General features: G+C 37.5%; 3 protein-coding genes and 1 long non-coding RNA gene across 4 annotated transcripts in view; 1 reads left to right on the top strand and 3 right to left on the bottom strand.

Moving 5' to 3' along the window:
• rp1l1a (rp1 like 1a) overlaps positions 1 to 13,951 on the top strand; it is a 31,509-nt gene extending 17,558 nt beyond the window's left edge. Inside the window, exons 5-8 of the mRNA XM_062059317.1 lie at positions 1 to 2,931; positions 3,055 to 3,927; positions 5,508 to 6,461; positions 11,817 to 13,951. The exon at positions 1 to 2,931 is cut by the window's left edge and continues 968 nt beyond it. Of these exons, the coding sequence (XP_061915301.1) occupies positions 1 to 2,931; positions 3,055 to 3,927; positions 5,508 to 6,461; positions 11,817 to 11,969 (4,911 nt within the window). The 3' untranslated portion in view covers positions 11,970 to 13,951. The remainder of the gene's footprint in view (positions 2,932 to 3,054; positions 3,928 to 5,507; positions 6,462 to 11,816) is intronic.
• Positions 1 to 25,000, bottom strand: part of enpp4 (ectonucleotide pyrophosphatase/phosphodiesterase 4) — a 681,324-nt gene that overhangs the window by 523,765 nt on the left and 132,559 nt on the right. The gene's annotated exons all lie outside the window — the stretch shown is intronic.
• LOC133657703 (uncharacterized) lies at positions 13,921 to 16,308 on the bottom strand. Its single transcript, XR_009827339.1, has 4 exons — positions 16,191 to 16,308; positions 15,618 to 15,676; positions 15,382 to 15,460; positions 13,921 to 14,963 (listed from the first exon to the last, which is right to left on the bottom strand). It is a non-coding gene; the product is annotated as an uncharacterized LOC133657703 (long non-coding RNA).
• The window catches only part of gckr (glucokinase (hexokinase 4) regulator), a 44,186-nt gene continuing 42,612 nt past the window's right edge, over positions 23,427 to 25,000 (bottom strand). Inside the window, exons 20-21 of the mRNA XM_062040990.1 lie at positions 24,498 to 24,632; positions 23,427 to 24,440 (exon numbers count right to left, since the gene is read on the bottom strand). Coding sequence (XP_061896974.1) covers positions 24,315 to 24,440; positions 24,498 to 24,632 — 261 coding nt within the window. The 3' untranslated portion in view covers positions 23,427 to 24,314. The remainder of the gene's footprint in view (positions 24,441 to 24,497; positions 24,633 to 25,000) is intronic.

Genomic DNA, 25,000 nt, shown 5'->3' with positions numbered 1-25,000 from the left:
CAGACAGAGAAAAACAAGCATGAAAACAAGAACAATAGAGGAAGCGGAGCAGCCTCTGCAGCCACCTCTTGTCTCTGTGGAGCTACCATAACTCAGACACCAACTGGACCAGATGAAGTGAATGAAGCCCCCAGATCCACATGTAGTTCCGCCAAAGTCATTTACCAAAGGGATGAGAGTGAAGAGATTGGTAAAGCTTTATCTGTCGGTCAGTCTGTGATTTCAAGTGTGTGTTCTAATTGTGGTGGTTACAAACATGTAGTCAACCCTAATTCTAATAGTAGAGCCTCACAGCTGTCCAATCACATCCCTCAAGCCTGTTCGAAGTCCACTTCACCTCTCGCGAGCCAATCAAATGCCAATGAAGGTACCTATGATGATGCTTTGTCTACACAATCCAACAAAACCAATCTAACAAGACATGGATCTGCCCTAACAAATGCCCCAGAGAGCAGAACATCTAGTGCCATGTCCAGAATGTCCAATTCTAAGCCAACAGAGGGGCAAGAAGGAGCCACCTCCGTCATTAGCCATGAGTCCAGCACGTCACAGAAATCTAGTCTTGCTAGTGCTACAGCTGAAAACAAGGAGAGAAGCTCCAGTGTTATGTCGGGTCACAAGTCCAACTGCAGTGGCACAGCTGAAAGTGCTAGCATCACAGCAACAGAGGAAGCAGAAGAAGAGAACAGTAACAACATTGAAGCTGAAGCTTCTATTTCACCTAAGAGTGTGTCAAGTGTCAGGATTAATTCTACGGGTGGCAGTACAGCCGTAGAAGACAATGATGCAAATGTTATACCTCACAGTTGTCTTTCTGTCGCATCTAATGTTTCTACAAAATCTAGTATGGCAGAACGACCCACTAGTGTTCGCTCTACGAAATCTTCAAAGTCAAATATAACAGGAAAGTCCAAAACATCTCACAAGCTGTGTGCAAGAGATGAGCCAATGGTAGTACATCTCAATGAAGAAAAGGAGAAACCAGGGATGTGTCCAGAAACCTTAAAACTTGAAGACAACAAAGAAGGGCAAGCTGAAGAACGGGCACCTACTGCTTTATCTACTAAATCAACAACTTCTTGTCGGACAAGTTATGTCTCAGACTGTATTGCAGCATCCCCAGATCTAAAGGAAGCTGACATTCCTTCTCCTGAAGCAAATGGAAAACCAAATGCAAATGAAGAACGAGTGACCAGTGCCATGTCTATTAAATCAAAGACTTCTGTGAAAACGAGTGCCTCTCAGAAGTCAACGTCGAGCAAGAATCTCAAATTAGCTTCTTCGAGACCAAATGTAATAACCATTAATTCTCCAGAAGACGTTGATGAGACGAGTGAGGCAACTGGTGAAGGTAAAGAGGTAGAAGAAAACCTAAGTAAAACCTCTGAACATCTGCATGGTGAAATGTTGTCACCCACAAAAATACACTCACCTCTGACCCACCTGCAAAAGGCTAAGGCTACATCACCCATCAGTTCTAATGAAGCACGAGGCCAGAGTTCTTTGTCCGTTTACTCTACAGCTTCTGCTAAATCAGAAAAGTTTAAATGCCACTGTAGTGCAGATTCAGCATGTGAGGAGGGGAGGAAAAAAGAGGTGGGTAAGAAAATCGAAGCAGAGGAACCAGAAGACAACTTGGAACTAAACGGAAGGAAGGACCCAGGAGACAGAGAACAACTACTGAGTCCAAACTCATCTGGGTCCGTCTCACTTGGGTTGCCAGACGACCAAGAAATAGCTGACTCAGACAGCTGCAAGTCCTGTGTTTCATTTCACACAAGCACTCGCAGCAGGGGCAGGTTGATGATAGCCACTCCCAATGTCCACAAAACACCAGAGTCAATATTGTCTCATAAATCCAACGTCACTGTGAGTACACAAGAAGTGCATATCCCCACTATTGAAGTACCTGGAGTTGATGGAGATGACAGTCCACTTACAGAAAACTGTAGTCATACCAGTCAGGCTTCAAAATCGGATGTTAAAAACCTTGATGATAGCAGGTCCTCCTCTTCACTGTCATCTGCTAGTGCCATTGCTAAAAACTATAAGATCGCTGAAAAATCTGATGGAGCTGTGGCAGATTCTGACAGCACTAAGACATCAGTAAGTACTGCCAAAAAGAAGGAGGATTTCGAAAACAACGAGGCTGTTAGTGTTCATTCCAGTAGTCCCTGTTGCCTCGGGACCAACTTAGCAGCTGGTGCAAAAGCGAAAGAAGAAAATGCTGTCAAAGCAAATGACAGTGGAAGTGTTGTATCTGTCAAAACATCCAGCTCTACAAAAAAAGAGAGGTCAGTCCAATCATCAAGGCCCTTGCACAACTCTAGACCGTGCAGTAAAGCTGAGAGATGTGGTGAAAGCACCATGACTGCTGCTGCTGACCTTCTCAACGACATCGAAGCATCATCGCATCAACAATGTCAACAGTCGAAGGCAAGCAAAGCCAGCAGCAAGTCCACTGGGGAGAAAAGCAAGAGGCGTCCAAAAAAGGGGAGCCAGAAGAATCAAGATAAAGAGTCTGAGGTCACCCCTGCCTGTCTGCCCAATGCTTCCCCCAGTGAAGTTGTCAGTGATTGGCTGCGCAGCATTCCTTCTAACAGCAATATGCTTGCTCTTGATGACCTCACTGAGTTTAAGCCTGGCAGCGAAGTAGAGGCTAAAGCTGAAGAACTAACAGAATTAAAACAGGAGAGTCCTGATGGCGAGAAAGTGGACACAGAGGAAACATTGGAGGGTGAGAAAGCAGAAGACTGTGTGGCAGCAGTGGAAGAGACAGATCAAGATCTGGCACCGCCAATGAAAACTTCTTACCAGCCTGACGCTGTATGGATGAGTGGCAAGCCCTTGCCCAAAAACTGGCGCTCTTCAGCTGCAGTGATGAAGGTTCTTCTCAGTTCTTCTATGGGACGATGTAGGAGTTTGCCTGAGGTAAACTAAACAATAAGTAAATCATAGTTATACACTTTTTAATTGATTGAGTAGTTTATGGTGTTTTTATGTTACATGCAAAGCATTATAATATGAATTATTTGAACTTGCTGTGTTCCATAGGTGTCTCCAGTATATGGCCGTAGACTAAGTACATCAGCCAGGGGCCTCTTGGACTGCCTCGCCCAGCTTCAGCTCATTGAGCCCACAAGAAATCAGGGCCGTGATAAAATTGAGAACCAAAACCGGCAATACGAGGACATTATGGCCATTCTTCAGTCCCTTTGGCTCACTGACCCTCGGGACATTGAGACCAAGGGCATAGGCACAGAACAAGTGACACCCCCAAGGTCTTCATCAGGGGTAGGTATGAGCAGTGGCTCTGGTGGATCGGGGAAGGACCATGAGAATCAAGGAGGAGATGAAACACTCCCAAAAGAGTCTTCACAAGAGGATGAGGCGGTGGGCAAGGACGGACTACAAACCGAAACCAAGGAAATTATGACCGAGGCAGTCTTACAAGTTGAGCTCTTGCCGAGTGAGGATCAAAGTAAAGTGCTTCCAACTCTGGAAAGCCAACAAGCCGAGAACCCCTCATCATTAGATCACAGTTCTACCAATAATACCTTCAACTCTAGCTCAGGAACACCTCCAACAGTTCTGCAAGCATCTTTGTCCAAAAAAACATCCCACGAACCTGATCCAGTGTGGATCCTGCACCTCCTAAAGAAGCTGGAGAAACAATTCATGAACCACTACATCGACGCCATGGCGGAATTTAAAGTTCGCTGGGACCTAGACGACAGCCTCATTCTCGACACAATGATCTCAGAGTTGAAGGATGAGGTGAGCAGTCGAATCCAGAGCAGCATTGAGAGGGAGATGAGGAACATCAAGGGTCGAGCTGGCCGAGGCGAGAAGATGCCACGGCCTCCGAAAAGTGTAAACCTCTCAAGGGAGTCCACAATGACCGAGAAGCGGCGACGGATACTGAAGGTAAATCTGGATCATTTGTTTTTATCGCAGTCGTAGAGTTTAAAGCGCACTACGTCAGAAACGTCTTTATGTACAGTAGGATAGGATATAGCATAGGATAGGACTTTATTGTCATTGCACAAGTACAACAAAACTATGTTTTCAGCACGTATACACGTACAGTATAGAAATGGTGACGACAGTGATGTTAAATTAATACCTCTCATTCAAAATTGGACATTGTTTTCTTTGTTAAAAGGCAAAGTTGCTGTATTGAATGTCATTAGGTATGGGTTGTAGCAAGTCTAATCTCAATGCAACCGTGACGATTTGGTTTGGTTTACAATTTGTTCACTCTGATTCAACACTGATAGTGGGGCATAGAGTTTTGGCCGATGCATATATTGACCTGATATCAGCACCAATCATGTATACTTACTTTGTAGTGTGGAACGCTGGAAAAGGTTTGATCAAATGAAATCAGTAACACAGAAAACAATGGTGGGTATGAAAAACACTAACCTCTGTATGATTATTAGTCTGGAATGGATTTATGCTGACTTTAAGTTGAATTGGCACTTGATTTTGGCAACACTTAAAAATGAAAAATGCGTACACGTTTGTTACTGGATACTTTCTAATACGCTTCTGCCTTGGAACTTTTCTACCTGTTAATCATATGCAACTATAGTTATTTGATACTTGTTTATATTGACAAATGTTTTAGACTTCAGTATTATTCAAGGAAGGACATGTATGTGCTATTGTGTGCTTAGCTGTAGTGTACCTGCTAGCTCCATCAATCCATTTTCTACCGCTTGTCCCTCACAGGGTCGCGGGGGATGCTGGAGCCTACCCAACAACATTAAATTGCATATAGTTTAAAGACGAAGGCAATAAAACACACAAACAAACAGCAAGATAGTTCCACTGATCAGCGTTCTTCAGCACAAAGGTGCCCCACAAGTAGCTGCAAGTCGAAATGTCTTTTCATTCTTCGTTCTCTCCGTTGTCAAGTCTGCAATAGCGGTTGTATGTTTGAAAAATAACATGGGGGATGGGTCAAATGCAGAGGATAATTTCACCACACCTAGTGTGTGTGCGACTATTGTTGGGACTATAACTTTAACTTTATACTCTGTTAAAATCCAACAGGTGAACGAGCTAATTGGGAACAGGTGGGTGCCATGATTGGGTATAAAAGCAGCTTCCATGAAATGCTCAGTCATTCACAAAAAAGGATGGGGCGAGGGTCACCACTTTGAGAACAAATGTGTGAGCAAATTGTCGAACAGTTTAAGAACAACATTTCTCAACGAGATATTGCAAGGAATTTAGGGATTTCACCATCTACGGTCCGTAATATCATCAAAAGGTTCAGAGAATCTGGAGAAATCACTGCACGTAAGCGGCAAGGCCCTAAACCAACATTGAATGGCCGTGACCTTCGATCCCTCAGGCGGTACTGCATAAAAAACGGACATCAGTGTGTAAAGGATATCACCACATGGGCTCAGGAACACTTACAGTATCAATATCGGATCGGGACACCCCTATTTAAGTTCAAAAGGTTGAATAATGATGTGTTCTTTCATTTTCAGGTCATTAGGAACCAGTCGGTCAAAACGGCGGACTCTGCCAGTGATGAGGAGTTGACAGCCGAGTTCAGCGACCAACGCAGCGATGACGAGTACTGCCCCTGTGACGCTTGCGTGCGCAAGAAAATGGAGGCTCGGCCCCTCCAAATGCACCCAGCGGCCGTCGAAGCACCGGTGATGATGGAGTTTGACCTCCTGAAAATACTCCAGCACAAGAAGACCCCAGAACCCGCGCCCCCGACCGCACCGCAGCCCACGCACAGGGGCGGCGAGAGTGCGGAGGAAGGCAGGAGTTTAGAGGTCGTAAAGGAGGAAGAGGAGGACGACGAGGACAGCAAAGCTCTTTTGCACGACGCAATCGCCGAGGAGGGTGAGGAGGACACAGGGGAAGAGGTCAGACGTGAGGGTGAGGAGAGAAAAAGTGAGGGAAACGAGTGTGAGATCAGTGGGTGGCGATGCTGCCAGTGCAGGGGAGGACAAACACCAGAGGAAGAGGAGGCGGAGGGAAGAAGTGATAACATAGGCGGTGAAGAAGAAGAGGAGGCGGAGGGAAGAAGTGATAACATCGGGGGTGAAGAAGAAGAGGAGGCAGAGGGAAGAAGTGATAACATGGGCGGTGAAGAAGAAGAGGAGGCAGAGGGAAGAAGTGATAACATTGGCAGCGAAGAAGAAGAGGAAGTTGATGAAGCTGAGGATGTGGGTGGGACAGAATTGGATGACAGCAAAAACGAATCTGAAGATGGAGAGGAGGAGGACTCAACCAATCGGGGTAATGACGACTCCACACTTTTAGTGGAGGAAGGGGAAGAGGAGGCGGAGTTAGAGGAAGAGAAGGTGGAGTTAGAGGAAGAGGGGAAAAGCAGTGCCTCAGCAGGAGCAGAGAATGAAGACCAGGAGGAGGATGCTACCGAAAAGTCTCAAGAAGAATCCTCCCAGAAGGAAAGAGCCTCGGCTAAGGTCAGTACGCACCTGTTATTGGGACATAGTATTAGGTACACGCATGTTTCATAACATAAAGAATGAAATTCTGTGACGTGGTGACTCACATGACACAGTTATGGAGGCAAGAGGAGCTAATAAACATGAGGATCAGGCGATTGTTTGCTCATGTTTTGTCACCACTCGTGCATCAATAACCCATCACATCTGAAAGACACTCATGCGCTCTTTTTGGGGGGCTTTTGCCTATGAAACAAAAACTCGATAGGATAATAAAAAAATATCTCCGGTCTCGACACAGCTTTTTCTTCTTTTACAATGCCGATTTTGGAGCATTGAGTATTGGACGACGCCGATATCGATCCCGTACGATATCAGCAGGAATCATGCATATGATTTGATCAAGTGAAATGAGTCAAAATGAACAATGGTAGGCATGAAAAACACAAACCTATTTATTATTCACCGTCTGGAATGGACTTATGCTGTCTTTACGTTGAAGTGGAGTGGTAATTGTTTTGTTTTGTTTGGTTTTGTTTGGTTTTGTTTTGTTTTGGCAACACATAGTCATAATAATTAATTACGTTGAGCTCTTGACGCAGTAAGTTGAATGATGCGGACACTTTTGTTACTGGATACCTTCTAATACGCTTCTGCCGAGGAGACTCTGTATGTAAGTAATATACAACTGGAATGATGTCATACTTGTTTATATTGACAAATGTGCTGTTTTAGACCGTAATGTTGTTCAATTAGGGCAGTTATGATGTGATGTCAGGGGGGAGAGGTGTCAAATGTGACCCTGGAGAACATACTTTATCAGTATCACCCAGTATCATTCTTCAAACTATGAAAAGATGTTCATGACAAAAGGTGCTCATTGTAGCCATTAATCCTGACTTCCTCGTTTTGACCAAACAATTATAAAAATCAGCACAAATCGTTTTATTGTTTGTTTTGTAAGTTCAAATGTTTTATGTATTGAGGTCCTAGTTAACGTTGCTGATCGATTTGAATTCATTATTATTCATTGACTTTATTTAATTTTATCTTTCAGTATGTTTATAGTTGAAATAAAAAATAAATTTGGCATGTTACAGACTGAAAAACACAGTTAATAAAGTTATTCTTTGTTGTAATGGAGCTATATGTCTATCGTTATTGTTCTCTTCATTGTTAGGATATAGTGTTTGCAGAGGTGTACTTATGACAATATAATAGACAAATGATACTATTTATAGTCGCGGCGGAGCGTGGGGGATACAAAATCATTGAAAATAATTGAGAAGCACTGAATTAAGGACACTTATTACGCATGTCCAGCTTGTGTGCTATCATGCGCGTAGCTGTTGTGTAGCTGCCAGCTCTTACTAGCCTACCATGTAAATGACTCCATTTATTTGTGTTGCAAAAAAAGTAATCGTCATTCCCCTTCAGTTTAAAGACTGCATACATTGGATTAGTGTTTTGACACCTACTGTTCTCTGAATATTTTATTTTGATCAAACCTTTGCTAACGTTTCTCATTACAAAATTATAAAAGTAAGTATCATTCCTGTTGATATCGTATCAGATGAATATATCGGTATTGGCCTATACTCAAGGATCCAATATGAATATCGTATCGGAAGTGACAAAGTTGATTAGAAATAATAAAGTTGGGGGTCAGGGAGTGTGTTAGAGTGTGTGAGCTGGTCTGAGGCGTCAAAGAGGAATGTGAGCTAAAGCAGTCTGAAAGCTCCTCCTAAGCTAATCTGCCATCCAATTAGACAGACTCAACAAATCTATTTGCTGCACAGCTTCAGTCGTCCCTCGTTTATTAACAATTCATTGGTTCCAGGCCGTGGTAAACTAATTTCCTCGAAGTATTAATAAATCTAATGTTTTTTTTTAATTAAAGCATAAGAAACATAATTAGTGCCGTCTAAAGATGAAATAAAACCTTTACACTCGTTTCACCCAATATAGCCATCATTGCTATGGTTGTCACCCGGCCACTACAACACTGCCACGACGTGGAAATACTTCATCACATCCTGGGTAATTCCTTCAAGTTAGAAATGGGTTTCAATGTGCTGAAACCCGTGTGTAAACGGTTCTGTCAAAACTCGGGTCAACATGAAAGTCGCAGCTAGGAATTAGTCGTGTTGTTAGCATTCTGTGTTGTTAGCATCGCATGTCCTGCCTTGCCACTCCGCATTGCTCGCGCCACGACCACAACAACAATCAGCCATTTAGTTCTTTAACATACATTTGATCGTAAAATCTATTGTCGTTCTTTTTACAGTGCATTACTGTAAATTGAAAAACAGCACCACATTTTTTTTACAGTAAAGTTCTGGGGACTGACTTGACATTATCTTTACAGTAAAATTCTACCGACATAAACATTTTCCCCGAATATTGACGTTTTTTTACACCAAATTACTGTAAATTTGTGTGTATACATATTTATTACAGCATTTTTACCGTAAAATCTATGGTCATTATTTTTACAGAGAACAGTATCATTTTTACAGTAAAATCTTGGCAGCTGAGATGCCAATTTTTAACCATAAAATCTATGCTTGTTGTTTTTACAGTGTATTACTGTAAATTAAAAAACAGTACCACTGTTATTTTTTGGTGAAATTCTATGGATTAAGCTGCCAGATTTTTTTCATATCGTAAAATCTATGTTCATTCTTTTTACAGTGCATTACTGTAAGTTGTAAGAACTATCACTTTTATGTTTACGGTAAAATTCGGCCAGTGTTTTACTGTAATGTTTACCAAAATCTAAAATTTGACCCGAAAATATAGTGTTTTTTTACAACAAATTTACTGTAAATTTAAAAAACAGCACCACTGTTATGTTTATGGTGAAAATCTGGCAACGAAGCTGACAGATTTTTTTTATTTTTTTTACCGTAAAATCTATAGTCGTTCTTTTTTTTAGTGCTTTACTGTGAATTGAAAAACAGCACATTTTTTACAGTAAAGTTCTGGGGGACTGAGCTGCCAGTATTTTTACAGTAAAAGTCTACCGACATAAACATTTTCCCTAAATATTGACGGTTTTTACACCAAATTACTGTAAATTTGTGTGTATACATATGTAGTACCGCATTTTTATCACAAAATCTACGGTCGTTATTTTTACAGAGAATGGTATCATTTTTACAGTAAAATCTTGGCAGCTGAGATGCCAATTTTTAACCATAAAATCTACGCTTGTTGTTTTTACAGTGAATTACTGTGAATTAAAAAACAGTACCACTGTTATTTTTTGGTGAAATTCTGGCGATTAAGCTGCCAGATTTTTTTCATACCGTAAAATCTACGGTCATTCTTTTTACAGTGCATTACTGTAAGTTGTAAGAACTGTCACTTTTATGTTTACGGTAAAATTCTGCCACTGTTTTACCGTAATGTTTACCAAAATCTAAAATTGTACCCGAAAATATAGTGTTTTTTACAACAAATTTACTGTAAATTAAAAAAAAACACCACTGTTATGTTTATGGTGAAAATCTGGCAACAAAGCTGACAGATTTTTTTTTTTTTTTTTCACCGTAAAATCTATAGTCGTTCTTTTTTTTAGTGCTTTACTGTAAATTGAAAAACAGCACATTTTTTACAGTAAAGTTCTGGGGGACTGAGCTGCCAGTATTTTTACAGTAAAAGTCTACCGACATAAACAGTTTCCCCAAATATTGATGGTTTTTACACCAAATTACTGTAAATTTGTGTGTATACATATGTAGTACCGCATTTGTATCATAAAATCTACGGTCGTTATTTTTTACAGAGAACAGTATAATTTTTACAGTAAAATCTCGGCAATTGAGATGCCAATTTTTAACCATAAAATCTACGCTTGTTGTTTTTACAGTGTATTACTGTAAATTAAAAAACCGTACCACTGTTATTCTTTGGTGAAATTCTGGCAATTAAGCTGCCAGATTTTTTTCATACCGTAAAATCTATGGTCACTCTTTTTACAGTGCATTACTGTAAGTTGTAAGAACTATCACTTTTATGTTTACAGTAAAATTCTGCCACTGTTTTACCATAATTTTTACCAAATTCAAAAATTTTACTCAAAAATGTAGTGGTTTTTTTTACAGCGAATTATCTGTAAATTTAAAAAAACAGCACCACTGTTATGTTTATGGTGAAACTCTGGCAACAAAGCTGACAGATTTTTTGATTTTTTTTTACCGTAAAATCTATAGTCGTTCTTTTTTTTAGTGCTTTACTGTACATTGAAAAACAGCACATTTTTTACAGTAAAGTTCTGGGGACTGAGCTGCCAGTATTTTTACAGTCAAAGTCTACAGACATAAACATTTTCCCCAAATATTGATGGTTTTTACACCAAATTACTGTAAATTTGTGTGTATACATATGTATTACCGCATTTTTATCATACAATCTACGGTCGTTATTTTTACAGAGAACGGTATAATTTTTACAGTAAAATAACTTTTACAGTAAAATCTTGGCAACTGAGCTGCCAATTTTTAACCATAAAATCTATGCTTGTTGTTTTTACACTGTATTACTATAAATTGAAAAACAGTACCACTGTTATTTTTTGGTGAAATTCTGGCGATTAAGCTGCCAGATTTTTTTCATACCGTAAAATCTATGGCCGTTATTTTTACAGTGCATTACTGTAAATTGTAAGAACTATCACTTTTATGTTTACGGTAAAATTCTGCCAGTGTTTTACCGTCATGTTTACCAAAATCTAAAAATTTACAACGAATTGACTGTAAATTCAAAAAACAGCACCACTGTGATGTTTACGGTGAAATTCTGGCAACGAAGCTGACATTTGTTTTTTTGTTTTTTACCGTAAAATCTATAGTCGTTCTTTTTTCAGTGCTTTACTGTAACTTGAAAAACAGCACATTTGTACAGTAAAGTTCTGGGGACTGAGGTGACAGTATTTTTACAGTAAAAGTCTACCGACATAAACATTTTCCCCAAATATTGATGGTTTTTACACCAAATTACTGTAAATTGGAAAACTCTACTACTTTGTGTATACATATTTATTACCGCAATTTTACCGTAAAATGTACGATCGTTATTTTTACAGAGAACTATATAATTTTTACAGTAAAATCTTGGCAATTGAGCTGCCAATTTTTAACCATAAAATCTACGCTTCTTGTTTTTACTGTGTATTACTGTAAATTGAAAAACAGTAGCACTGTTATTTTTAAGGTGCCAGATTTTTTTTTTGTATCGTTATATCTGTGGTTGTTCTTTTTACAGTGCATTAATGTAAATGTAAAAATTATTACATTTGTGTTAAAGGTAAATTCTGCCCTTTTGAGCTGCCATTGTCTTCATTAAAAAATGTTGTCCTTCAACATACAGGGTCAAAGGTCAGTCGGGGGAACCGATGACCAAGACTCGGACACGGAGGGCAAACGTCGGAGAGACGCAGCAGAGGAGTCGCAGGACGGCGCTCTGCTCCATCAGTTCACCCGGACCTCGGTGGAGTCCCAGCCAGGCTCCTTAGAGGACTGAGACCCTCAAAAATGTTCTTTCTCTGTCCACACAAACCCATTCAAGTCCAAACCCACAGAACAAGAACTGGAACACTTGGTGCACTTTATCGCTGAAACTTGAAACGACAAGCTAGCCTACAGGAAGTAATGATACACATTTTATTTGTACAGTTTCTGAATATCATTGTTTCATGTTTTATTTTGAAACTTCAGTAATTGATGTTATTGATGCTGCGGACTATATTTTGTCCTTTCTGTCAAATATTTATCTATGATATTACCAGGAAGGTAGCTGATTAAATGTAACATTTTATGGTAAAATACTGTACTGGAAGCTTAATGGGCAGAATTTTACTCTAAAAATAAAAGTGGCACCGTTTTTCAATCTAAAATAATTATGTTTAAAAAAATAATAATAATAAACACCGTACATTTTCGGCTAATTTTCAGCTTTAGTTGACTTTACGGTAAAAAAAAAACTGTCAGCTCGGTCGCCAGAATTTTACTGTAAAAAAATATGCTACAGTTTTCCAATTTACAGAAATGCACTGTAAAAAATATACGGTAAAATTTACGGTTGTTGAATGTTAATGTAAAAAAATAAAAGTGATATGTTTTTACATTTACAGTGATGCACTGTGAAAACAACAACCATGGATTTCACAGTGCTCAAAAAATCTGCTATTTGACAGAATTTTACCGTAACTGTAACAGCGATACCGTGTATAAATTTACAGTAATTCTGTGTTAAAAGATAATAATTCGGGTAAAATTTAGATTTTGGTGAACTTCACGGTAAAAGAAATGGTCAGCTCAGTCGCCAGAATTTTACTGTAAAAAAATTGGATACTCTTTTTCAATTTACAGTAATGCACTGTAAAAACGGCCGTAAATTTTACGGGGGAAAAAACTGGCAGCTCAACAGCCAGAATGTTAACGTAAAAAATAAAAGTGATATGTTTTTACGTTTACAGTAATGCACTGTGAAAACAACAACTGTAGAATTCACAGGGCTCAAAAATTCTGGTAGCTTATTTGACAGAATTTTACCGTAACTGTAACAGTGGTACCGTGTTTAAATTTAGAGTAATTCTGTGTTGAAAAAAAATAATTTGGAGTATAATTTTGATTTTGGTGGACTTTACGGTAAAAAAAGGGTCAGCTCAGTCACCAGCATTTTACTGTAAAAAAATGTGATACTGTCTTTTTCAATTTACAGTGATGCACTGTAAAAAACAACCGTCGATTTTACAGTAAATAACTGGCAGCTCAATCGCCAGAATTTTTCTGTCAAAATAAAAGTGATACTGCTTTTACATTTATAGTAATGCACTGTAAAAAACGCAACCGTCGGTTTGACGGTAAATATAATGTAATAAATATGTTCATCTACTGTGGTATTGTTTTTCAGTTTACATTAATTTGGTGTTAAAAATGTCAATATTCGGGTAAAATGTTTGTCGGTAGACTTAACTGTAAAAATACAGTCGGTTCAGTTGCCAGGACTTTACTGTAAAAAAAAAAAACATGGTGCCAAAAAAAACTAGCTGCTCAAACGGTCAGAATTTTATTATAAAATAAAAGCATCAATGTTTTTACATTTACAGTAATGCACTGTAAAAAAAACGACCATAGATTTTACGGTAAAAATACGGTAATTAATATGTATACATAAATAATGTTTGTTGGTAGACTTTTACTGTAAAAAATACTGTCGGTTCAGTCCCAAAACCTTTACTGTGAAAAACATGGTGCTGTTTTTCAATTTACAGTAATCCACAGTAAAGACAACGGATGTAGATTTTACGCTACAAAAAATATTTTTGCAGCTGAGTCGCCAGAATTTTACCAAAAACATAACAGTGATATTGTTTTTTAATTTCCAGTAATTTTGTTGTAAAAAAAAAAAAAAACAAACACTGTAAATTTTCAAATAAAATGTTTTATTTTTCTGTAAACAATACGGTCAAAATACTGTCAGCTCAGTCGACAAAATTGTACGGTAAAAATAACTGATAGTTTTTACATTTACGGTAATACACTGTAAAAAGAACATTCGTACATTTTACCGTAAAACAAAAAAAAACATCTGCCAGATTAGTCGCCAGAATTTTACCCTAAAAATAAAAATGGTACTGTTTTTCGATTTACAATAATTTTGTTGTAAAAAAAAAAAAAACACTGTAAATTTTCGAGTAAAACTTTTGATTTTGGTAGGTATTAGGGTTAAAATATTGTCAGCTCAGTCGCCAGAATTTTACAGTGAAAATAACCGTTATAGTTTTTACATTTACAGTAATGCACTGTATAAAGAACGTCCGTACATTTTATGAAAAATTTAAATAAACATAACTATCTGACAGATTAGTTGCCAGAATTTTACAGTAAAAATAACTGATACATTTTACATTTACAGTAATACACTGTAAAAAGAACGTCCGTACATATTACGGTAAAAAAAAAAAATCTGCCAATTAGTCGCCAGAATTTTACCGTAAAAATAAGAGTGGTACTGTTTTTCAATTTACAGTAATGCTGTTGTAAAAATAAAAAAAACACTTAAAATTTTCTAGTAAAATATTTGATTTTGGTAGACATTACGGTAAAAAAAACATTGGTACATTTTACAATAAAAAACAAACAAACAAAAAAAACATCTGCCGGATTAGTCGCCAGAATTTTACCGTAAAAATAAGAGTGGTGTTGTTTTTCAATTTACAGTAATTCACTGTAAAAAAAAATAATAATAATAATAATAATAAAACACTGTACATTCAAACTCTGGCAACTGTGCTGCATTCATTTTTACTGTAAAATGTAAATTTTTATTTGTATTTTTTTTAGAGAGTATGACACTCAACATGTGTAATCGGATTACTTGAAAGAAATAGTTACATGCTGAGTTCCTATGATGCTGGTACAGGTGGTCTCTGGGTTACAAACAAATTCCGTTCCTTCGACTGGGATTTCCTTTCTTTCTTTTTTTTGGTGCACTGCTCCCAGAAAAGTCCACCTGGGAGACATAATGGAGGTTCAAGTTAAAACGTTAACTAAATAAAAACAGTTTTTGCGACCGTGTTAGTAGACTATGAGAGTGCTTTGGTAACCAGAGAACCACCTGTGTATGTAATTAGCAGCCTTATGTGTATGTACGTGTCATACTTGAAAGGAAAACTGCACTTTTTTAAAAGCCTCTTAAAAGCTTTTTAAAAACACCCTTTTTCTGTGCGTTCTAAACTGTCAAAAACTGCCAAATGGGCAAAATTCCCCCGAAAAAGAGCGGTTTTCCTTTCAAATATAAATATTTTTGAAGTATTTCTCTGTAATCTCAACAGGAATCCCTATTTCCTGTCTGACTGTGAACATGTGATCAGCGAGCTGTACATTCAGGTGTGCTTGGAGGGAGCAGCCACGTGTGACTGATGCCTTACCGTATCCATGGTTACGCGAGGGTCGATCCACGGAAGCGAAACAGGCGGATCGTGCTTAAGTGGCTGCATGGTTCCACCTCTGCACACATGAATATTATATTGGCATGAATGAAGAATACATGAATATTATGTTGACACAAATGAAGAATAAATGAATATTATGTTGACGTAAATAAAGAATAAATGGAGAAGATCAAACATGTTTCATTCATTTAGAAATAAAACAAGGTTCTTACCAAAAATTGCTGTTACAAAGATTGTGTCAATAATCCCATATTGATGACTGAAAGGCTCGCTAGAAAAATCCATGAAACATAAGGATAATATTAGGGATAGTATTAGCATGCAAGCATGTTAACGTTGGCAAGCTAGCAGTTAGCATGCATGAAGTGACATAATATTTGACTCTGACGTGTACAAATGTATGCGAAAGGCAAAAAAATATTTGACTCTGAGGTCTATACGAGCAAAAATGTGTGGAAAAAGCTAGTATTTGCTAATATTGGCACAATATCCTGGTAACGTTAGCATGCTAGTAATTGACCAACACATATCAAGGAGCATTTTGACTTTGGAAGAGTTTGAGTCGTTTGAGAAACGTGAAAATCAAAACACTTAAGTAAAAATTAAGCGTTATGGAAGTAACAATATATTTGACTCTGAGGTGTATACCTGCAAAATTTGCTAAAAAGCTAACATGCTAGCCTGAGCATGTTAAAAGTCAACATGCTAGTGGTAATATGCATAAATTAACAAAATGTTTGACTCTGAGGTATATACTGTAATAATCCAGGAATGTAGGCTCATACCACTTCTTTGTTTGTCTTGTCTTTATTGTACAAGTTGCAATTCAAACACACATCAACTCCAATGTGTCTCCCTCCTTTCCCGGCATTACTCTAACACCTTACTTCCTGTCAACAACGCCACTCTCCCCGGAAGTCCCGCCCCCCAGCCAAAGTCATTGGCTAACACACCGTACCCAGCCGCTACCATAGACATCTTATAAGTAAACGCAGCATTGGCTGCTGTGACGCGAGAAATTCGGCCGCCATCTTGAAGTGGTGATGAGGAGCCGGCGAGCAGCCTAAACTGACAGTTGACAGGTAGAAAACAAAGATGCCAGGCTGGTGTTCAGCGTTTTCCTGCTCAAATGAGCGGACTGTTGAAAATAGGAATCGGGGGATTACTTTTCACAAGTAAGATTTAACATTAACGTACTATTGGTTGTATTTTGTGAAAAGAATATTACCACAGAGTTGAGAAGGAGCAAAGATCTTCAATAGTACTGAAATCATAGCCGCTAACTAACAAGAGTATGACCATAATAGAATTGCTTGTCAATGAAATTAATTACATTTAAAAAATTTCATACTTGAATAACATAAAGTTTAAATAAATGATGAAGATAAAGATTGTAAAAGCCAACAGGGGTAAAAGTTAGGACCGCAGTCCTGATTGTGTAGGTGGTAATATATGTTAGCTAACTAGACAATCAGATGGACAGTGGCTATACAGTATTATGCAAGTCTAAATTTAGTCTAGCTTTCCAACCCAATTTTTATGTAGGATATACGCATGTATATATAATCTAATCATATTGTTTCTTGAATTTAAAAATAGCTGACCGTTTTCCCCCCCTTCTCTGGGATTATATTCCCAGTTTTGATCTTGGACACCTGGGGCCGTACTTATCAAGCTTCTTAGAGTGCCATTTTACACTTAAGTCCTGAGAATTTGCGAAATTTAGTCCTACTCTCAAACTTAAGAATAAAAGCTTTTTATCAACGTTCTTAAGTCTAAGAATCACTCCTACTCTCCACGATATTTAAGAGACCTTCAGAGGTGTCTTAAGTGGTTAGGAGTTGCCAGCAGGGGATGGCACTGAGGCGAGAGAGACGTGCGCGAACGTTCAGGGAACGGAACAATGTTTTGGGTTTTTTTTATGACGAGCACCTGATCAAACGGTATCGTTTAGACAGAGTGGATATTATTTTTGTCACAGATTTAATACTTTTCGATTCCTTGTTGATTTCTGCATGTGTCTGCAGTGGGCTAGTATATATAGAGCCACCCACACCAGTTTCAAATTAGTTCCCTAATCAATGAATTGGAAAGAAAATGTTATGACAGTAGCGTATGTGTGTGGCCGTGAGGTGAGTGACGTCAGTGAGTGTGTGGGCGATAGAAGAGAGGGAGCGGTAGCGTGAGTGCCGGCGGGGACTAGTTTGTTTTGTATTATTTTGTAGTTAATTGTCAAAATATACACTCTCATTGTCCACTTAAATATTTCCAAGATATTTCTTTATTCTTAGACAAGGGATTCCATTCCGTGATTGGTCATTTCTATGGACACAGAAATGACGTCACCTAAAATTCCGTTTACGGCACATAGTAATGTCGTAATTCAGCTCTGAGTGTGACACTTAAGATTCAGTCCTACACTTCGCTGAAAGTGTGAGTAAGACGCTTGATATCTAACTTTTAAGTGCAGCTTTCAGCGAAGAATTTATTTACTCTTAAGTCAACTCTTAGCAGACTTCTTAGGAGTAATTCTAAGAAGCTTGATAAGTACGGCCCCTGGTCATTTATAGCATATAAGAATATTCTATAACTGTTAACTATGAATAATAAAACACGCCAAAACATGTGTCCTTTATCATAGCTATACGTATGACAAAAAAGCGCGTGAAAATCAGTGGTATTCTACGGAGCCCCTAAAGCAGTGGTTCTCAAACTTTTTTTGTCATCCCCCACTTTGGACAATGGGGAATTTTCAAGCCCCACCTGCCCCCATCGCCCCAACAGAACGCTAATGCCAAGCTTAACATTTTCAAATTTATCGAACGTCAAGTAACATCAAGTTTTATACATTCAAACTCAATAACATAAAATAAAATCAAGTTCAATAATAAATAAAATAACTGTGCAGCTGTGGTATAACTTGCATCAAGTTCAATATCAAATAAAATAACTTGCATCAAATCAATAATAAATCAAACAAAAGTGTTATAACTTGCATCAAGTTCAATAATAAATCAAAAAAAGTGTTATAACTTGCATCAAGTTCAATAATAAATCAAAAAAAGTGTTATAACTTGCATCAAGTTCAATAATAAATCAAATAAAAGTGTTATAACTTGCATCAAGTTCAATAATAAATCAAATAACTTGCATCAAGTTCAATAATAAATAAAACAAAAGTGTTATAACTTGCATCAAGTTCAATAATAAATAAAACAAAAGTGTTATAACTTGCATCAAGTTCAATAATAAAAAAAAAAGTGTTATAACTTGCATCAAGTTCAATAATAAATCAAATAAAAGTGTTATAACTTGCATCAAGTTCAATAATAAATAAAACAAAAGTGTTATAACTTGCATCAAGTTCAATAATAAATCAAAAAAGTGTTATAACTTGCATCAAGTTCAATAATAAATCAAATAAAAGTGTTATAACTTGCATCAAGTTCAATAATAAATCAAATAACTTGCATCAAGTTCAATAATAAATGAAAATAAAAGTGCCACTTTGCAATCTTTGCCAAAAAAAAGGAGGACAGGGCAAGTGAACATGAGTTTTACAGTACTCCAGCATTAGTGGCTGCAATGAGCCTGTTTTGCACTGCACAGCTTTTCAAATCGGGGTTGCAGGCTTGACACTGCCACTGTTAAAACCTCATTAATTCGGGGCTGAGCTGCTTTGACGCGAGTGTTTCCCGGTGAATGACACACTGTGTCCAATGCGCATTTGGCGCAACCCTCTTTATTAGAGCCTGCAGCCCGTTTCTTGACTTTGCCATGCGCGCCATCAGAGCAAAAGCCCACACAGTTTTCCCATTTAAGGTCGTGTTCTTTGAGGAAACTGTCCATTATCTTGAACAGCTCATCAGCAGTGGCTCTATTTTTTATGTATTTGCAAAACAGCAAATCCTCGCACAGTGACTCGCCATTCACAAAGCTTCCGCTTAGCCCCGCCCCAATTAGTTACTGTTGCTGTCTGTCAAACTTTCGCTCCTACCTAGAAATGTAAAGCATACAGGAAAAATAAGTAATTTACATTTATCTATATAGCGGATTTCACAGACAGAATCACAAAGTGATTTCCAGTGTGTATAGAAGATGAAAGCATAGTAAAAAAAAAAATCTAAGAATATAATAATAAAAATTAAAAAAATATCAAAGTGAAATTTCCTCCCGTTCCTCGCGCCCCACCTGTCATGTCTCTATTCCCCACACTTTGAGAAACGCTGCCCTAAAGGGACATGGGAATTTTTTTTTTTTTTAGACATGTATCTCGTGCGCACGAGAAAGTATCTCGTGGCCACGAGAAACTTTCTCGTGACCACGAGAAACTTTTTATTTAAAAAAAAAAAAAAAAAAAAAAATGTTTTTATTTTTTTATTTATTTATTTTTTTTAATAAAAAGTTTCTCGTGGCCACGAGATACTTTCTCGTGCGCACGAGAAAGTATATATATATATATATATATATATATATATATATATATATATATATATATATATATATATATATATATATATATATATATATATATATATATACACACAGTATATACACGCACAAACACACATATACATGTATACTGTATAGGAAGAAACACACATACATATATACAGTATACATATATACACACAAACACTAAATTTGACATACAAAATACAAAATAAATACTATTTTTAAGAACAAGTTACAGTAATATATAATATATATATACACTACCGTTCAAAAGTTTGGGGTCACCCAAACAATTTTGTAGAATAGCCTTCATTTCTAAGAACAAGAATAGACTGTCGAGTTTCAGATGAAAGTTCTCTTTTTCTGGCCATTTTGAGCGTTTAATTGACCCCACAAATGTGATGCTCCCGAAACTCAATCTGCTCAAAGGAAGGTCAGTTTTGTAGCTTCTGTAACGAGCTAAACTGTTTTCCGATGTGTGAACATGATTGCACAAGGGTTTTCTAATCATCAATTAGCCTTCTGAGCCAATGAGCAAACACATTGTACCATTAGAACACTGGAGTGATAGTTGCTGGAAATGGGCCTCTATACACCTATGTAGATATTGCACCAACAACTAGACTTTTGCAGCTAGAATAGTCATTTACCACATTAGCAATGTATAGAGTGTATTTCTCTAGTTGAAAGTTATCTTCATTGAAAAGTACAGTGCTTTTCCTTCAAAAATAAGGACATTTCAATGTGACCCCAAACTTTTAAACGGTAGAGTATATATATACATGCTTTTACATAATATGTATGTATATATACATATATATATATATATATATATATATATATATATATATATATATATATATATATATATATATATATATATATATAGAGAGAGAGAGAGAGAGAGATACATACATACATATATATATATATATATATACACATATAAATTATATGGGTAGATATTTGCTCTAAAAAGGGTATTTCAACAAGTAAACAGTACAGTAGGTAGTTGATGTTGATATATGTAATGCACATAAGGGTATTCTAGTCAGATGCGTGTGTGTAAATATGCGATGTGTAAATATCAAAATATTACGTACGTCGAATCACTTTTTGTCAGGCAATATTACATTTAATGACAATTTTACATAAATGAATACATCCAAACACGTTGTACATATTTATTATTTGCAGGAAGAAATAACAGTTACAATTGTGTGTGTATCTTCCAAGCAAGAAAGAAGTTTGATCACATCAACATGGGACTAACTGGCACACTCCGCTTCGCTGCAGGTCCGCAAGCCACGCCCACCCCCCACAGCCACAGAAGAGGAAAACTGTCCTTTCCCGGGCATGATAAAGTCTTAAATAATGTCAAACACGTAGCGTTACAATAACCAGGAAGATAAAGTGTTTGTCTCACACCTACTAATCAAGCATTCACATTTTGCCACAACACACATGGAAATACAGCCATATTAACTCCTAAACTGCCATTTTAACACACACCAAACCATCAGCACGCATCCAATGCTTTCTCGTGCGCACGAGAAAGTTTCTCGTGGCCACGAGATACTTTCTCGTGCGCACGAGATACATGTCTAAAAAAAAATAAATTCCCATGTCCCTTTAGGGGCTCCGTAGTATTCAGTGAGGTCAGATAAATTAAATGCGCTGACAGTTCATTGCTCCTGCCAAATGAATTGCACTGAGTGGAGCGGATCACCACTCCAAGATGGCGGCCCCGCGTCTCGTCAGCGCCAGTAGGGAGTAGCGCTCGATGCTGCGTCTACTTATAAGATGTCTATGCCGTACCCACCCGCTACAATACCACACAGAATTAGCTGAAAAGCTAACATGCCAACTTTAGCATGCTTGAGGTAAATAACTATTTGACACTTTTGAGTAGAAAATACGTGTTAAGGAACCAACAAAATATTTGACTCTGAGGTGTATACCTGGTAAATTAGCTAAAAAGCTAACATGCTAGTCTTCGTTAAATCGACTACGCCATGTTTTTCCATGATTTCTTTCTTTAATTCGATGAAAAACACTCACATGCTAACTACTAGCATGCTAGCTTTTGAGCTAATTTCACATATATACACCTCAAAGTAAAAAATGTTGATATTTCCAACATGTTAACTTTTAACAGTTTCAGGCTCGCATGTTAACTTTTTAGCTAATTTTACAGGTATACACCTCAGTCAAATATTCCGTTACTTCACGCATGCTAAAGTTAGCATGTTAGCTTTTCAGTTAATTCTGTATAATATATACCTCAGAGTCAAATATTTTGTTACTTTATGCATATTACCACTAGCATGTTGACTTTTAACATGCTAAGACTAGCATATTAGCTTTTTAACTAATTTTGCAGGTATACACCTCAGAGTCAAATATTTTGTCACTTCTATAACACTAATTTTCTACTTAAAAGTGTTTTGACTTTCACGTTTCTGAAATGATTGAACTGTTCCAAGTCAAAATGCTCCTTGATAATGTTAGTCAACTACTATAGCATGCTAACGTTCTCATGCTAATATTAGTAAATATTGGCTTTTTCACACATTTTTGCTGGCATACACCTCAGAGTCAAAAATGTTGTTGCCTGTTGCAATCCAACTGTTATCATGCTAATGTTAGCATGCTAGCATTTTCGCTAGTTTTACATGTATATACCTAGGAATCAAATGTTATGCTACTTCACACATGCTAACTACCATGAATTGATTTACGTGGACCCCGACTTAAACAAGTTGAAAAACTTATTCGGGTGTTACCATTTAGTGGTCAATTGTACGGAATATGTACTGTACTGTGCAATCTACTAATAAAAGTTTCAATCAATCAATCAAAAACTACTAGCAGGGTAATGTTAGCATGCTAGTTTTTTAGCTCATTTTACAAAGTTAAACATTTTGATATTTCCTGCATGTTAACTTTTAACAGTTTCAGGCTAGCATGTTAACCTTTTAGCTAATTGTGCAGGTATACACCTCAGTCGAATATTTTATTACTTCACGCATGTTAGCTTTTCAGCTAATTCTGTATAATATATACCTCAGTCTGTCAAATAGTTATTTACCTCAAGCATGCTAACGTTCTCATGCTAGCATGCTAGTATTAATAAATATTGGCTTTTTCACACATTTTTGCTGGTATACACCTCAGAGTCAATATTTTGTTGCCTGTTGCCATCCAACCGTTATCATGCTAATGTTAGCATGCTAGCATTTTAGCTAGTTTTAAATGTATACAACTGGGAATCAAATATTATTGCTACTTCACACATGCTAAATACTAGCAGGGTAACGTTAGCATGCTGGCGTTTTAGCTAATTTTACAGGTATAAGCCTCAAAGTAAAAAATGGTGATATTTCTCACATGTTAACTTTTAACAGTTTCAGGCTCGCATGTTAACTTTTTAGCTAATTTTACAGGTATACACTTCAGTCAAATATTTTGTTACTTCACGCATGCTAAAGTTAGCATGTTAGCTTGTCAGCTAATTCTGTATAATATATACCCCAGAGTCAAATATTTTGATCTTGGACACGCATATTACCACTAGCATGTTGACTTTTAACATGCTAAGACTAGCATGTTAGCTTTTTAGCTAATTTTGCAGGTATACACCTCAGAGTCAAATATTTTGTCACTTCCATAACACTAATTTTCTACTTAAATGTGTTTTGACTTTCACGTTTGTCAAACGATTGAACTGTTCCAAGTCAAAATGCTCCTTGATAACGTTAGTCAACTACTATAGCATGCTAATGTTCTCATGCTAGCATGCTAATATTAGTAAATATTGGCTTTTTCACACATGTTTGCTGGTATACACCTCATATTTGTACCATGAATTGATTAACGTGGACCCCGACTTAAACAAGTTGAAAAATTTATCCGGGTGTTACCATTTTGTGGTCAATTGTACGGAATATGTACTGTACTGTGCAATCTACTAATAAAAGTTTCAATCAATCAATCAAGAGTCGAATATTTTGTTGCCTGTTGCCATGTTAGCATACTAGCATTTTCGCAAGATTTACATGTACACAACTAGGAATCAAATATTATTGCTACTTCACACATGCTAACTACTAGCAGGGTAACGTTAGCATGCTAGCTTTTTAGCTCATTTTACAGTAAAAAAAATTGATATTTCCCGCATGTTAACTTTTAACAGTTTCAGGCTCGCATGTTAACCTTTTAGCTAATTTTGCCAAAGTTAGCATGTTAGCTTTTCCAGCTAACTCTGTATGGCAGGGTAAGTGGGTGATGTTCACTGAATTGATATACGTATAATTAATATATTAATATACACTTCTGTCCTTGTTCGGGTCTTACAGGGTTCACTACGCCAACTAGTGGTGGGGAGGCTTCTATCTGGCAAGTTAAGATGACAAACTGTAAGCGTAAAAAAATCACTTTTATGAGCTATGTAACTAAACGAGTGTCTTGGACATGGCGGCTCCTACGGCGTCCCGTATGATTGGCTGCAGCTCCAGACAAGACTCCGCCTCCTTGAGAGAGAACCCAGTCAGCAGAGAGAGCAAGGCCAGAGGCACCACCTGCAGGCAAAGAGAGACATGACAACATGTTCCACGCCATTATTTGATCTCCTTTACCTTTTTCCTTTGCCTTCCAGCGGCTGTGTGGGCGCTCACCTGCCCACCTGTCATGTCCTGAGTCAGCAGGTCCACCTGGTAGATGGCCTTAAGGAGAGCCTCCTGGCAGCGACACTCAGGATGAGACGACAGTTTCTAGCAAGAGGAGGAAGCCTGAAAGGTTAGAGGTCACTTTTGAATGATATAACTCATTAGACTTTCCTGGGGGAAAAGATGCACATTTCCATTAGGGCTCTCCTGATATTTCATCCTGAATGTAATCACAGTGCTGCACTTTTTTTGTTGTAAAGTTATTAAAAAAAGGACTGAATATGTCAAATATTCAAGAAACAAATGTTTGTTTGTTTTTCTTTTAAGAGGTATTACGCTGATTAAAACATGTAATCCTTTGATAGCACTCCTTATGAGTCGTGACGAAGTAAAGTGACTGATGCGGACACGTTTGTTACTGGATACTCGCTCATAATCTGTTGGTGGCGAACCCCAAGATGCAGAGATGACAG

The sequence above is a fragment of the Entelurus aequoreus genome, linkage group LG01, assembly GCF_033978785.1.
Source record: "Entelurus aequoreus isolate RoL-2023_Sb linkage group LG01, RoL_Eaeq_v1.1, whole genome shotgun sequence".
NCBI classification, from domain to species: Eukaryota; Metazoa; Chordata; class Actinopteri; order Syngnathiformes; family Syngnathidae; genus Entelurus; species Entelurus aequoreus.
This window is presented reverse-complemented; position numbering and strand designations above follow the sequence as displayed.